Source organism: Onychomys torridus, chromosome 1, assembly GCF_903995425.1.
Source record: "Onychomys torridus chromosome 1, mOncTor1.1, whole genome shotgun sequence".
NCBI classification, from domain to species: domain Eukaryota; kingdom Metazoa; phylum Chordata; class Mammalia; order Rodentia; family Cricetidae; genus Onychomys; species Onychomys torridus.
In genome coordinates this window covers 54655647-54671743 of record NC_050443.1, presented here as the reverse complement: position 1 = coordinate 54671743, position 16097 = coordinate 54655647, and the positions used below count along the sequence as shown (strand labels likewise).

Sequence of the window (16097 nt, the reverse complement as noted above, 5' to 3'; positions counted from 1 at the left end):
TGGAGTTTGTGTGGAGGTAGCAAAGGCACCCATGGAAGGCCTGTGCTGTGGAACAGACAGAGGAGAAATGTCCTTTCCCCTGACCCGGCAGTGGCCGAAGATGCATTGCAAAGAAAAGTGGACTTCAGCGACCTGTGAGTGGATGCAGCTGCGGGTGCAGGCGAGCAGGTTGCTTGAAGGAATGAGCCAGTGGTCTAGGAGAAGATTCCCCAGAGCAGGTGAGGGCAGACAGCTTGCCCGGAGGCTCATCTGGCCTGGCTTAGGCACGGAACTCACCAGCTGTTGCCTTTCATCTGTGTTTGATCCCATGTGGCTCCACGTGTCCCTCTTAAGGCAAATAGATTCCTCCTATGAGTGCTGGGGAAAAATGATGAGACTTTCAGAATTTCTTTTTTTTATTATTATCTTGGTAAAGCTAAAATTCAAAGAGAGCAGACCCTGAAGGAAGGACTTGGTTCTGGGGTATACCCCTAATCATTGCATTGACCAGCATTAGTAGTGTGGGTTTATTGTGGGGAGATTAGGAACAGCAGCTGCCATGATTAAACAGTTTTGAAAGGTGCACCTATGCCGTCTCCTTCTGAACTTGGGAGTCTAGCTTCTGTTTGATAAGGTGTTGTGTATAGTGGACAAGATTCCAGACCCCTTGGGCAATGGTAGTGCATGCCTTTTAATGCCAGCACTTGGGAAGCACAGGCAACCAGATCTCTATGAGTTCAAGGCCAGCCTGGTCTACAGAGTAAGATTCCAGACCACACTTGTACTGGCTTTGTGTGTCAACTTAACACAAGCTAGAGTCATCGGAGAGGATAGCGCCTCCATGGAGGAAATGCCTCCATGAGATCCAGCTGTAAGGCATTTTCTCATTTAGTGATCAGTCAGGGAAGGCCCAGCCCATGGTAGGTAATGCCATTCCTGGGCAGGTGGTCCTGGGTTCTATAAGAAAGCAGGCTGAGCAAGCCATGGGGAGCAAGCCAGTAAGCAGCACCCCTCCATGGCCTCTGCATCAGCTCCTGCCTCCGGGATCCTGCCCTGTTTGAGTTCCTGTCCTGACTTCCGTCAGCAAGGCTGAAGTGTAAGCCAGATAAACCCTTTGCTCCCCATCTTGCTTTTTGGTCATGGTGTTTCATCGCAGCCATAGAAACCCTGCCTAAGACACCACTCCCTTGAGTTCCGTGATCCTAGGGCAGCCATTCTTCTTCTTGAGCCTGTGTGTGGCTAAGGCAAGAGAACCATGCAGAGTGCCCAGACAGTGTCTAGCATATGGGAAGCATGCCATGAAGGTTAGATACAGTGAGGTATCAGAAAGGTCCTCCAGCCGTCTGCAGTTCCTTGCAGCCCCGACTCCCAGCTCCTCCTTTCAGCCTAGCAACTGGCCTCCTTGAAACCTGAGTTTAACCAGAAGGCTGCCCCTCCCAGCCACAGAAACCTCCCCCAGGTGGTTCTACCCTCCCCAGCACTCCCATTTGCTCGCCATGAGACACTGGTTGGAAGGAATGCGCGCACCAGGTTGGCCCTGCAGACAGCCGCATGGGGTCCGTAGCTGCCACAAGATGCCATAGCCTGTGTGTTGGTGGGGAAAGGTCACCAGCTGAGCTGCTGCTCTGCCTTGCGAAAGGAGAATGTGGCCTTTGCAGCCACATTCCTCCCATTTGGACCGATGAGCTGGATGGCTGGGATCTGTGACGTTCCACACCCTCCCAGCCTCCACTTTCTAATTGGGTTTGTAACTTAATGATACTCTTGGAATTCCCGAGTCCCATAGCAAGAGCCGGATAATGCAGGTTAAACAAATAGGTATGTGAACCTAGAAATGCCTAGGGGGCCATAATGGCCCTCACACACCCGAATGGCCCAAGAGAAAGAAGTGACTGTCCCCGATTTGCTTTGTCCCCACTCCTCTCACAGTCTCATGGGTAGGCCTGTTAATGGGCTATGCTGGCTTCTTCCTGTTCCTCCCAATTTCCTACCTTGGAAATGGGGACCAAGACCTGATAGGCCCCTTGTAGTCACTTGCTCTTTGCAGAGGTGACGAACAGCTGTTATCAACTTGCTCACTTTGTTCAACAGAACTAGAAAACAATGAAAGTGGCCCAGAAGCCAGATGCCAAAATAAAACACTTAAGAGAAGTGGATCTTGGGGCTGGAGAGATGGCTCGTTGGGTAGTAGACTTTCTTTGTGAGCTTGAGGACTTAGGTTCAAATCCCCAGCACCCATGTGAAGAAGCGAGGCATGGCTGTGCAAGTGTCCAGAGCCACAGAATTGAAGAGCAGTGGAGAGCAGAGACACAGATCCCCAGAGCATGGTAGCCAGCCAGCCTAGCCAAAGTTACTGTAAGTTTCCAGGTCAGTGAGAGGGAGGCCCTGTCTCAAGGCAATAATAAAAACAGTAGGGAAAGACACTCAGGCATCATGTTCTGGCCTCCACAGGGGCACACGGACTCACACTCTCCTGCCCATGCAAAAAAACCACACATAAAACACACATACACACATAACATATGAAACACACACACACACACACACACACACACACACACACACACACACACAAATAAAACAAATGGGTCTTCTAAAGAGGGACACTTGCAAAGAGAGTCCCCAACTATGCCCCATCTCATGATGGACATATCCCATACAGACACAGCTAGCAGATAAAGTTGTGGTTCCAGCTTCTTCCAAAGCCTCGCCCTTCTGATTGAACCACCCTGAGAGTGAAATCTGTGTCTTCCCAGCTCCTGGAGGGACCGAGGGCAGCGGAGGCTTTCTCTGTCTACCTTGCTTCCCCTGGGCGTGTCTCACCTCAGCTCAGGCTGTCCCCTCAGCCTGAGATCCCACCCCCACTCTATTCTGATCCACAGCTTCCATCATCCCCCTTATTCCATTGCTGTATTGATAAATCTGAGTACGTGAGACAGATTGGCACTTTTCAGTTTGTTCTGGACACCTTGCAAAGGGCCACCTTCAAACAACAGGCTAAGATTTTAAAGTCAATACAGGAACTGGAAACAGAAAGAAAAATAAATCGGGTTCTCAAGCCACCTGAAACAGTACTTTTGCTGTCCTCACCCCAACCCTGGACTGCTGTCAGTACAGAGAAAGGTGTCTATTTCCCAAGCCATTTGTAGTAGTCAGGGTCGGCTAGATCATGCTGCAGTAACAAATATATCCCCAAATCTGTGCCTTAGAGTGGTAGAAGTTTATTTCTTGTTCCTGGCAAGTATCCAAAGCAGGTCAGTGGGGACACGGTGTTCACCGTAGCCTGTTCACGTATTCCTCTCAGGGAGAAGAAGCATGGGAACCACACACCAGCGCATGCAGAGTCACAGACAGAAGTGACGCATGTTCCCCTGCTCACTTTTTTCTCTGTAAAACTCTAGTATGTGGCCACACTTCACAAATCGGGGCCATATACTCTTTGTACCCAGAAGAGCTGGTGGGAATCCAGACATTAATAACATCCTCCATTTGCTTCTTTGCCAGCGCGCACACACATACACACATACACACCCACAAAGGAGTCTTTCTCAGTATCAGTTACTTGAGAACAGTGTCTTCTGAGCACTGGCAATCGCCATGCAAGTTGTAAGAGGTGTTTTTCCCACTGTTAAGTAGCCAGAATTCCTCATAAAAACATTATTTGAGGAGTCTGAGGGAGAGCTCAGTTGGTAAAGCTCTTGGCCCACAGGTCTGAGGACATGAATCCAACCCCAGATCCGCATGCAAAAGTGGTGCATGCTGTGACTCCAGCTCTGGAGAGGTGGGGACAAAAGATACCTGGAGCTTGCTGACCAGCCTGCATAGGCAAATTGGTGAGCTGCAGGTCAATGAGAGATTCTGACTACTTCCAGAGGAATCATAGCCGAGGTTGGCCTCTGCCTCTGTAGGCACATTCATGCGCCCACACAGGAGGCACCTTTAAGCACACATGCATTTATACAATGCACTATTATTTGGAGTAGACACTGGTGGAGGAGTCTCTGAGACAGGTTCAAGCCTGAGCTGTCTTCCTAAGTCAGAGAGCATCACTGAACCTCCCCCGTGCCCACTCTGAAGCTGAGTGGTGTCCCCTCAGTGTGCTGTCTGTCTCCTGGCACAATGTCCTGAGTAACTAAAATGAAGAGAGGAGAGGTCCCCAGAAAGCCAGCCATGGTTTTGTGAATCCTGCCTTGCACGCACCTTCACGTGAGCCTCTTCTGGCCTGACCCGAATGGCAGGTGTGCTATGGTTTTGACCCAGGTGACATGTTCCTTGCTGACTTTCAGTTCTTTAACCGACAGTCAGCTTTGTACACGTGTGCCCACAGGGAAGAAGGTGACAGAGACAGCTCATATAGCCAGTGCCAGCCCGCCTCCCCCGGGATGTTTTCTCACACATCCAAGAGAATCACTGATTTCCCGTGGCTTTCTCCACAGCGCTGATTTTGTTCCCCTCCAACAACTGCTAGGATGTCTCTGTCTTTGCTCACATCTGGAGCCTGTAGACAGTGGCGGTACCCTTTCTCTTTGTTTTCATCCGCTGCTTGGCAGCAGGTGAAGAAACACAGTAAGTGACTAGTGAAAACAGCCCTATTCAGCTACCCCAGGCAATTGTACTTCCTTTTCTCTTCCCTCATTTGCATGAAGATGCTTCCAGGATCACCTTGAGATTTCCCATACCCTGGCATACTGTTTAAAAATAAAACCCACACATGGAAATGCCCATTCATATACTTAGAAACAGAAAGGGGAAAATAATAAGAGCTGCCATATCCAGAGTGCCCGTGTGTGCCAAGGGATTCTCGGTTACCTTTCGTCCTTAACAACCACTCCAGGGGTGGCAGCTTTATTTCACAAATGATGGAAAGGCTTGGGGTTGCTAAGGCTGGTGAGCTGCAGAGCTGGGATTCTGCACCACCACCCAGCCCTCTGCAGCTCAAACACTCTTCCTCTCCAATACATGGGTATGCAAAAGTAACTGGTACATGTTAGCGTGGTGAGGGCCACTGAGCATCCCAAAGCCAATTTGCACATAACCAGAGCAATTGGTAGCCATGGGCCCATTGCAGAAAGTACAGGAATCTAGTGTTCACCCAGCTTCTCCAGGGATCACAAAGGACTAAGGATGACTAAAAAGAAATCTAAAAAGTGGTACCATATGGAGTATGGGGACCTTTGTGTGAAGACCTCTCTGTTCCAAGCTGCTCTTGGGAACTTAAGCAAAGAAACCTAGGCTTTCTAACCCTCGGTTTCCACACCAAATGGAGAGGATACAAGACTCTATTTTCTAGGCTTATAGGGAGAGTTCACTGAAACAACAAGGAGTGCTGTGTGTGACTCCTGCAACGGGAACCCTGGGAAATGATAGCTGGTGTTGTCATTAAGAGGCTTGGAGCGGGGGCATTTTACAAATGGCAGAGTGCTCATCTGGTGCCTGTAATCATCACTCTCCCCCCAGCTGCCCATCCATCTGGTCCCAGCCTGCAGCCCCATTTTCCTTGCCTCACCTACTATTGCCCAGCTCCCCAAGAATCTCCTTTTGGGTTCTGGAAGCATGGTTGATCATCAAAAAGACATTTCTAGGTAGCCCACCGGGACATACCACTTTGTGGGGCAGCTGTAAAGAGTAGAGTGAAAACCAGGGAATAAGCTGCAGTTCCTGTTCTTTTCGCAGAACTTCCGTTGACAAATCAAAGAAGTACTGATACCAAGCCACCAGGATCCACGCAGCCAAACTGCTCGAATATACATGGTGCCTTTGAGCACTGTGATGTGCCAGAGCTTTCTGGTGGAGGGTTGGAGCCAAGCCAAGGGCCACCCTCAAGACTTGAGTCAGCCTAGCTAGTAGAATCTTGGGGACAAAGGACCCCACCATAAATGACAGACTGGCATCGCCAAGTATGCGAACGCATGTCTGGTGTGGTTTTCTGGCCCTTACTAATGACTCTGCAAGGTAGGGGCTGTCATCATCGATGTTTGCAGATTAGTAAACTGGGAATAGAGTGTGAAAAAGTCTCCAGAAGGGCAAGATTTTAATCCAAGCATCCTGGGCATCCATTTCCTTGAATTGCATTCTGCACCTACCCCTTTTAGTTATGAACTTGACTTCATCCGTGCTGTGAGGAATGGGATGAAATTTCAGACGTTTCAGGTGAGAGAGCACGTATACCTAGTGACAGTCTACCCTTGGATAGTGACTATTTGCTTGTGTTTTTGTGAACTCAGCTTGCCAATGCAGTGAGATGAGTCAATTCCAGCCTGCCTCGGCTGTCTGGCTCCTCACTGTTTTTGTTTAGACAGATTATAAGCACGGAACAGACAAGGAAATTAAGGAGGAAACATGCTCAGTCCCCACTGATGGGAGAAACTGACGCGGGGCAGACAGTTTCCCAGCCCAGAGCCCCACCCCACCCCATCCATGGCTCCAGCACTTGAACTCTATGCAGTGGACATCTCTCTTCAAGCAGAGTCCCCACGGCCCACTTGCCCCTCTCCACTGACCCATCCTTTCTGTTATCAGGTAACCTGGACATCACTCCTGATGACCCACGCTGGATTGGAGCCTGGTGGGGCGGCTTTCTGCTCTGCGGTGCCTTGCTGTTCTTCTCGTCCCTCTTGATGTTTGGGTTCCCACAGTCACTGCCCCCACACTCAGACCCCGCCATGGAGAGTGAGCAAGCCATGCTCCCTGAAAGAGAATATGAGAGGCCCAAGCCCAGCAATGGGGTCCTGAGACACCCCCTGGAGCCAGACAGTAGTGCCTCCTGTTTCCAACAGCTGAGAGGTAAGCGGCCAGGACTGAACTGGGTGCTAAGAACAACGGGGGTTTTGTGAGGGGGTGAGGGGTGATGGCCGCTGGGGGCTTTCAGGGTTTTACATAATTGGCCACACTAACCTTGAGCTTAACTTATGACCGGACACATGTAATGAATGCAAAAATAAGGTAGCCGCCAGTTATTGATGAAACCCTGGTGGTTAATATACAAGAGTCTCATTTTGGGAGTGCAGCAAAGCTCTACACCTTTTTAGAAGAGAAATAAAAAAAAAAAAAAAGTGAATGCAGATTTTCTGACAAAATGGCAACGTGCAGATAATGATGTCAATCTAGATAGGTATTTCCTGGGTTGTTTCCATCTTTGGCAGGGCCCCTTAAAAGCACAGAAAATAACAGTGAAGTTGAATATAGCCCAACAGTCTCAGGCTGCTCCGCCCCCCCCCCCACCCACACACACACACACGCATGCACGCACGCACAGGGAGCTACTTGTGGTGTTCCCTAACCAGGACACCTGCTGGAGTTTATACATGAGCACTTGGCTGCAGGTACCTGCAGGTGCCTGGGCATAAGGTAGGTTGATTTACCTCCTCTCAGAGAAGCCGGGATGGAAGGACAGTGGATGGACAGTCACCTCTTGTGAACCAGCCTTTAGCAGCCACATGGGCCACATTCCAGGGCACCTTTTGGCATTGCCCAGAGGTCAAATCAAAGTCAAGGTGAGCACCTGTAGGATGAGGTGCATCTGTGGCATGTGCTCTGACAGACCCCATGGTCCTTCACTGTCCCACCCTGCACTCGCTGTAAGGTTGCTCCTTTCTCCCCGCCATGGTTCCACAAGTTGAAGACTGTGCACAGTTCTATCACAGCATCATCCTGAGAACAAAAGCTCTGTCTACAGAGACACTTAATCAAACCTGTGAGTCCATGAGGAGCCGAACAGCCTGTGCTATTTCTGAAAAGACACTAATTTAATAACCTGATGGCATGTCAGGTCTCATGTTCTCTGTCGGTATATACAAGTGCTGTGAGCCAACTGATGGCCTTAAAATTCCTCTTTTTAAGCTCTGGATGCACTGGTAGGTGAGAAGTCCAGCTAGTGTATGCTCTTGGAGGTTGCCTTAGCTGGGACCACCCCCTCCAGAAGGGTGTAAATTACCTCTACCTTCAAAATTGGCAAATTCCAGAAGTTCCCAGCCAGTTAGAAAGTGATACCTGCTGTTATCTTAAGAGCACAGCTGACTGTAATTCCAAGGCCCAGACCCACAATAATCTATCAGGCTGGCATCAGAGTAGATCTGGCAAAAGAGTACCCTGACCCTCAGTAGTGGCAACCTTCTAGATCTTTCTTTGTCCAGGAAATAGTTCTGTCTCCCACAAACCATAGTTGTAGACATTCCCTTTTGTCTCTGGGCATGCAAAGAGAGAAAAGAAACAGCTAGGCCATTATAGACCTCACCCGCAAGCCACCAAAGACAGGGAGTGACAGACCTGTAGAAGACCAGGGAGGGTGGAAGGCCTCTGGGTCTTGAGCTATGGGCTGTCACAATTTCAGAGCTCATGGGATAAGGTTCAGCTACCCTGCTTCATCTACTCCGTTCAGAGAGTCCCTGCCAGGCGCAAGGGACATGGCCATGGTTAAGTGGCCTGTGTCCTAGAGCATGCAGCAAGAGAGGACAAGTCAAAGTCAAGATGAGCCTTGAGTTATTGGCCTGGGCTGAGAAGTATGCCTTTGGGTCACTGAGTTTGGAACTCACTAGATCAGACGTGTTTATGCGTGGTGTCTGTGTGAACACGCATCCATGAGTAATGACTTTTCATTTAGAATGCACGGTTCCTACTTAGTTGGTCCACTAGTGGATGGACTAGGGGATGTTCCAGCAGGGTAGGAAAACTGTGTCTCCAGGAGACTTCCCCAAGGGCAGGAATTCAGTGAAAGGAACTATTGTGCTAATAAACAACCATTCAGGTGCTAGCCACAGAGAAGAGCCCACTGTATTTACTCCCTTGATCTTCCCCCATGAGCAACGTGCTTTTGCCACAGGAACATGTTCACTAAAGGCACCCTTCAGTGCTGCTGGTGTTCCCACACTAACTCTTCATCCCATTCACAAAAAAATAAAAAAATAAAATCCCAGCAGCCCTAGTGGTCTCCAGGATAGTCTTACATTCTTGAACACAAATAAGTAGAACACTGTCAGATATATCAGAGGAATACATGCCTCTTGGAAACTACTTTAAACATAATTTTTAATGAGTCTTTGGGAATTTCACATCATATGCCCCAATCCCACTCATTTCCCAGTCCTTCCATATACATCCTTCACCCTTGCAGTGCCCACCCCCCAAGAAAATGAAAAAAATATATTAGTAAATATAACTATATAACTATATAACTATATATATATATAGTTAAAAACAAACAAACCAAAACCACTTTGATCCTCTGTCTCTGTCCTCTCCATCATCTCTTCGTTCGTCTTAGTGGCCTTGGGAGCTGTGGTTTGCACCCTTTTGTCCAAACAGCTTTATTTGAAAGTGCTCATTGTAATGAGTTGTTGGTCTGGTTCAAGGCCTCTGGCTTCTGATACACCATCAATACCAGGCCCTCACTAAACTTCTCTGATATCTTGTTGTTGACCTGAATCTTGGAGATCCTGCGGCTGTGGTTCTGCAGGACCAGTCCCTTCACAGACTCCAGCAGGTCATAGATGGAGTAGATGTTGGGGTGGGCCAACCCAATCACTAGATGTGGACCTGGGTGATAGCTGAGGTGGTCCTCCACTGAGACTATCCCCTCAGGCAAGGAGCAGAGCCAGCTTGCTCACCTGCACTCACACCATTGGGGTCAGCTCTCCCATGAGGGGTGGGACTAGCTCTCCTGCTGCAGTGGCCATTGAGGGACAGGGTCAGATTTCCCAGGGCCTACAAAGGATGGGGCCAACTCACCATAGCCCTGTAATTTCAACACACAACACACATACATCTCTGGGCCATGGACATCAATACCAACCCCAGCTATAACAGGACCATGGACTTAGATATGGCTGGACTTCAGCAATAGCTTGGGCCTAGATGTCACCATGGTCATGGGGAACAGCACAGGCCACTCAGATCAGTATGACCTCTGTGGCAGTGTGGCTCTCAAACACCCACATGATCTCAGGTGGCAGCCCAGACCCTGGGCATCCACACAGCCTTCAGTAACAGGAGCCATGGCCATCAACACAGGCCCTGGCTGTGGTAGGGCCATGGCATTTCAGAATCTTTTTTGTTTGGTTGGTTTTTTTGTTTTTGTTTGGTTTGGTTATTTTCAAGACAGGGTTTCTCTGTGTAGTTTTGGTACCTGTCCTAGATCTCGCTCTGTAGACCAGGCTAGGCCTGGCTCTGCCTCCCCAGTGCTAGGATTCAAGGCGTGCACCACCACCTCCCAGCACATCTCAGAATCTTTTTTTGCCAGAGCTGAGGACTGAACCCAGGGCCTTGTGCTTGCTAGGCAAGTACTCTACCTACCACTGAGCTAAATCCCCAACCCCCATCTCAGAATCTTAATGGCCATTTCTCATGTGTCTCTTGGGAGCTCACAAAGATTTTCCTTCTTGCATAACCTATTTGAGTCCCCAGCAATGCTCAGAAAATCTGTCTAGAGCAGCCCCTCAATCCCACCATGCATCCTTTCTAGGTTTCTGAGAGTGATACAGAATAACCTGTCTGGAGTGGAACATCCTGAGCTCCAGTTCGGCTCAGCCACTCCCCTATTGTGCCACCTTGGTCATGACATTTAGCTCTGCTTGGCTTTAACATGGGGGTCTGGTTTCATCTTCAGCAACTGTTTCCAGTTGGCATTTCTATTTATCACCATATACAGGGTGCATACCCTATCATGATAATGGGAGTCTAGGTCTGTGGTTCAGTTTTCAAGGGATATGCTTCCTTGTGAAAAAGAACAGTCTTTGAAGGTCTGCTACCCTCAAAGGCAGCCATCAGCTGAGTTTGTAACTCTCTGCAGAAGTGGGGGCAGAGTGGAAAGCATGGAAGCTAGTTTCAGGATAGCCTGGAAGTCCCCAGCTTATAGCAACTGTTGCATAAGCATTTTTAATAAAGCAGATGGCAGACAAACAATGCTTGGGTTTATTAAGCTGCCATGTTGCCCTCCCCGTCCCCAGGTGGGAGGCTGCCAAACCCAGGCACAATTTTGGACCTCAACAGGCCACCAGATCTTTTTCCTTGGCCCTGAGGTGCTTCTGCCCTGATGACGTCAGATTTGAGGTGGCCACTCCCACACCTTCATCCTAGTACCTGGGCCCCCCTTCCCTCCCCTTCAAAGCCAATAGGTTATATATTGGCACGTGGCATGACCTTCTCAGTGGCTATGTACAGTGTGTGCGGGATTTATGAAAGGCCATCTAGAGGGGAGAACAGCTCAGGGAGAGTGTAATAAATAATCCAGGGCCATTAAGGTGGCTGATGGGGTAAAGATGCTTGCTGCCAAGCCAGACTACATCAGTTTGAGCCCCAGAACTCACGTGGTCAGCAAAAAGAACTGATTCCTACAAGTTGTCCTCTGACTTCCACATCCATGCCATGGCCTGCTTGCTTATGCATGGGCGCGCACGCACACATAAATAAATACATAATTAATTAAATAAAATCAGTCATTTTTTATAAAATCAACGTTCAATGTTATCGTTGCTTGCATGTTAAATCTCACACCCACAATTTTGTGATAGACATAGGCATGTTTTTATAATAGACGTGTGGAACTTTCAATGTCACTTCTATAGTTTTGCATTTCATTTTGACGTTATCTCAGATATCTCCTGGGAAGCCTTGATGGGCAGGATCTGGCTCCCCAGTGAAGTGATCTGTCCCCTTCATCTGCTCCTGTGCAGGGCATCAGGAACACTCCCTTTTTTCTTTACTATCTACAATATCCTTCCTCCCTTGATTCACTTTTGGCCTGTCTCTGTCCTTCCCTCTACAGAAAGCACCCTTTTTTGGGTGCACACATGCCACATGTGCACACACACACACACACACACACACACACACACACACACCCTGCCCTTCTATGTGCACGCCCCATTGTGTTCAGGACAAGGTCAGCTATACTGCCCTGTCACCCACTTGGCCTCTGCAAAGCCCCTACTACTTCATGACCATTGTAGTCTGGTCCACCCAAGGGGGTGCTCTGCATCTCCTCCAGAACAAAGCTCTCGGTCACCTGTTCACTTACAGTGTGAGGCAGTGCCTGACACGAACTGGCGCCATTTTAATGAATGAAGAAACAAATGAACACGGTGTGAGTGTATGAGCATGTGCATGCATGTGTGTGCACACACGCAGGCTGGGAGCATGACTCAGGACCTGAGTTCAGATCTCCAGCATCCATGTAAAAAGCCAGGCACAGTGGCACACACCTTAACCTGGAAGCAGAGACAGCAGGTCCATGAGGCTCTCAGGCAGTCTGAATTGGCAAGCTCCAGATTCAGTGAGAGACTCTATCTCAAAAGATAGGATGGAGAACAATAGAGGAAGACACTGGGCATCCGACTTCTGGCCTCTATGGAGGTTCCTGCATGTTCATGCATGCTCGCAGACACACACACACACACACACACACACACACACACACACACACACACACACACGCCAGCAGCAACAAAACTGTTCTCATCTATTATCCCATTGACTCTCCAAGCCTATGAGCCATTGGTACTGTTGGACAGGTATTTCATGGAAATCAAACTTAGAGTTGGAAAAGAAAGACACTTGAATCAATGTGAAGAAAACAATGCCTGTCTCCTTAAGCCAATGCTACCTCTTTGACTGAGTAGACTCTTAAAAAAAATAAGTGGCATCACCAGGTGCTAAGTGACCTTTCAGCAGTGTGTGCTAAAACTGTCTCCTGCAGCCACACAGATGTCCCCTAAAACAATGGATCTTCCAACAGGGCTGCAGCTGAGCTGGGAAGAAGCCTCTGCTCCCTGCTGGCACTGGCAGGTCCTGACCTGCTGGGATCAGTGTAACTAACTGCCCATGTCAAGGCTCAGAATCCCCAGGGCAACTCCTGACTTTGATCTTTGAGAGGGGTGGTCAGAAGCTGAACACTCTTGTCTCAGCCCTTCACCCACTGACAGACAAGTGGCCTCTCAATGTCCACAGCTGTGCCCTGTGCACTTTCTCTAGTGGGACCCCACTATGAGGAGAGGAACACAGCTCTGCCTTGATGCCTCACCCTGGCCCAGCACAGCCCAGCACCGCTCAGTGGCTCTTCTCGGCCAAATCTCAACAGTGGGATCCTGTCCCCAATCTCCCCCGGCTGCTGTCCACCCAGGGCAACTTCCTGACCTAAACTCACCCTTCATCTTCATTGACAGCTTGATGCCATTTAGAGTCGTCACTGAAATACATCTCTGGGCAGGGGGAGGGGTGTCTTTGTTTGAGACAGGGTTTCTCTGCATAGCACTGGCTGTCCTGGAACTTGCTGTGTAGATAAGGCTGGACTCGAACTCACAGAGATCAGAGATCCACCAGCCTCCTGCCTCCTGAATGCTGGCATTAAAAGCATGCACCACCAGCCCAGGCCTCTGGGTGTGTCTTTAAGGCTCGTCTAGAAAGGAAGACCTCCCTTCCTCCTTCCGGTCACTGTAGTCATGTATTTTATAACCGACACAGCTGCTGCTTGAAGAGACAGTGGCAGAACCTGCTGTGGCTCCCTGGTCACACCTGCCTTGTCCTGCTGTGTCAGTCTCCCAGTCTCCTTAGAAGCACTCCACATCCCTTGCTCACCTCCAAAATGCTCCCAGTGCCCTTCTCCACATCCCATCTTCGACATCAGCTTCCTTTCATTTCCGAAGCACAGCTTCTTGACTTCCTGAAGGGACCCCTTCCCTGACGTGGCTTCGTTTTCCTTTTGGATGAGTGACAGATGCCTTCCTTTGTACCTCCATGAAGGTAGAGACGCTTCCATTTTGGTTGACACCCTGGTGCTACATTCTGCGAGTGGTGAGGGGAGAAATGAAGGGATGATGGCAGGAGCATTACCAGGCCCAATGCAGTTTTGTTTTCCTGAAGCATCCTGGCCCCCTCCACCCCAACCTACCCAGGCTTTGGCCTCCATATGGCCCACCTGTGAACACATGGTCTATGAGCTGCCACAAGCCCACAAGTGACCTACCCATCTCAGGAAGGGTCTGCTGGACCCCTCCCCAGCTCTGGCTTCTTTCATCCCTTCTCAGCTCAGCAAGTGGCTTCTGCCACTTTTTGCTTATTGGGGCCCCTGCACCTTTCATTCAAGTGTGTTTGCAGGGATCCTGGTACTCTGAGCATGCCCACACTGCTTGCTGAATGCTGTTTCTAATATGATTTGTCTCCTCTTACCCTGTAGTAGGTAGACTGTGAAATTCTACATTCTTGCTTCCATGGTGAATGAAGCAATCTGTCTTCCCAAACACTGGCAGTCTTGAGCCAGGCTGTGTCTCACATCCTGCTGTGTCACAGGAGTTTAGTTATGGTTCACCAGGACCAGGCTGCTCAGTGAGTTCATAGTGTTTTTATCATGGAGTGCCTGCTGGGAACCAGCACTGGAGTGCCCCTTAATGGGATGCTCTCTTCTTGGCTAGTTCAGCAGAGCCATTGAGCCAAACAGAAGAGGGTACCCAGCATGATGCCGGGCATGGTTGGTGTGTCAGAATGTGTTGAATGAATAAGCAAAAGGAAATAACTAGAAGGTAGCATCCCTTGAGGGGGATCTTTGGGACAGATCAACACCATCAGGATGGGGAAAGCAGTGAGTATCTAATCAGGTAGGAACCTGTCCACAACCTTCTTACATTGTAGGGAGAAAGGCAAGTTCATATGTGTGTGCTGATGGACATGCACATATGTGCACGTAAATGTAGAGGCCAGAGTTTCTGACCTCATGTGTTATTCCTTAGGAGCCATCTGCAGATTTTGTTGTTGTGTTGATTTTTTCCACATGGGGTTCTCACTAGCCTAGAACTGGTAGATTTATCTAGGCTGGATAGCCAGCAAGACCCAGGGAGAGCTGTTTGTCTCTACCTTCCAGGTGTTAGCATAACAAGCATGTTGTCTTAGTTAGGGTTATTATTGCTATGATGAAACACCATGGCCAAAATCAAGTTAAGGAGAAAAGGGTTTATTTGGCTTATACTTCCATATCACTGTTCATTAGTGAAGGAAGTCAGGACAGGAACTCAAATGGCAGGACCCTGGAGGCAGGAGCTGATGCAGAGGCCATGGACGGGTGCTGCTTACTGGCTTGCTCAGCCTGCTTTCTTACAGAACCCAGGACTGTAAGGAATGGCACCACCCTCAATGGGCTAGACCCTCCCCCATCACTCACTAATTAAGAAAACACCCTACAGGCTTGCCTACAGTTCCTCCCTCCCCATAGTTGGACTTGCATAAATTGAAGTGCTGAGAGAATTCTGTCACAGATAAGCTGGAACAGGATGGACTCCCAGGGTGACCGGAGTGCCATGAGGTCCTGCTGCAAGCAAGCAAGGTAGGAGGTAGGGCTTGGTTTTGAGGTGGACTGTGCATCCACTTGCCTTTCCAGAATGCTTCTGTCTGTCCTTGTAGACTTTCCGTGAATGAGTTCTCACACTGCTGGGTTTTCAGTTCCGGAAGAACTAGGGACAGCAAACCCTGTGTGGTGCCTGGGCCAAATGCATCTTCACAGAGGAGGGTTTTGGATGCAGTTGTGAAGGAGAGTGCCTGTTTGCTTAGGAGATTCATTATTATCTAAGTCGGTTTCTTTCTGGTGTCTTGGCCTTGGAAAGATACAACGCTTGGGTCTGAAGAAGCAGCTGCTGCTTCTGATCCCGCTTTCACCTGTCATCTCTGCCATCCCTGGGTAAGCCTGTGCTTCCCAGGCCGTCCATGGAAAGGGAAGACACTGGGTAACTAACAGCAGTGTGGAGCGATAGCCTGACTCTTCGCTCTTGCCTTCAAATGGACTTGCAAGAGTGGCCCAACCATTCCTTTTCCCTTAGGCCCTCCTGGCGGTCCCAAAAGAACCAATGAAATCAACCATTCTTGGCTGTGGCTGCCCTGGCCAGTGCACACCAGTTCACACACACCAGTTCACACTTAGGTTTCGTTCTAAGTGTTTATTTGGGGCTGGTGGTTTCCTGTTTGCTCACCCAGGCCACAACTTCCTTCTTACAAAGAAAGAAAGCATTGCCCTGTACCTGTTCCCTTCGAAGGACAGGACACCTGGGAGATATTTCCTCCAAGAGTGCAATGAGAGAGGTCAGAGGCAGAGACTAGCGAACTGGTTCAGCTTTACTGGCATGGCCACAGCAGACCTATAGCTG

The 16097-nt window shown here is 49.3% G+C and overlaps 1 protein-coding gene across 3 annotated transcripts in view; it reads left to right on the top strand.

The window, feature by feature from the left end:
- Slco3a1 (solute carrier organic anion transporter family member 3A1) overlaps window positions 1-16097 on the top strand; it is a 280922-nt gene that overhangs the window by 204179 nt on the left and 60646 nt on the right. For all 3 annotated transcript variants that reach the window (XM_036185273.1, XM_036185266.1, XM_036185279.1), the window contains exon 4: window positions 6499-6762. In XM_036185273.1, the coding sequence (XP_036041166.1) occupies window positions 6499-6762 (264 nt within the window). The remainder of the gene's footprint in view (window positions 1-6498; window positions 6763-16097) is intronic.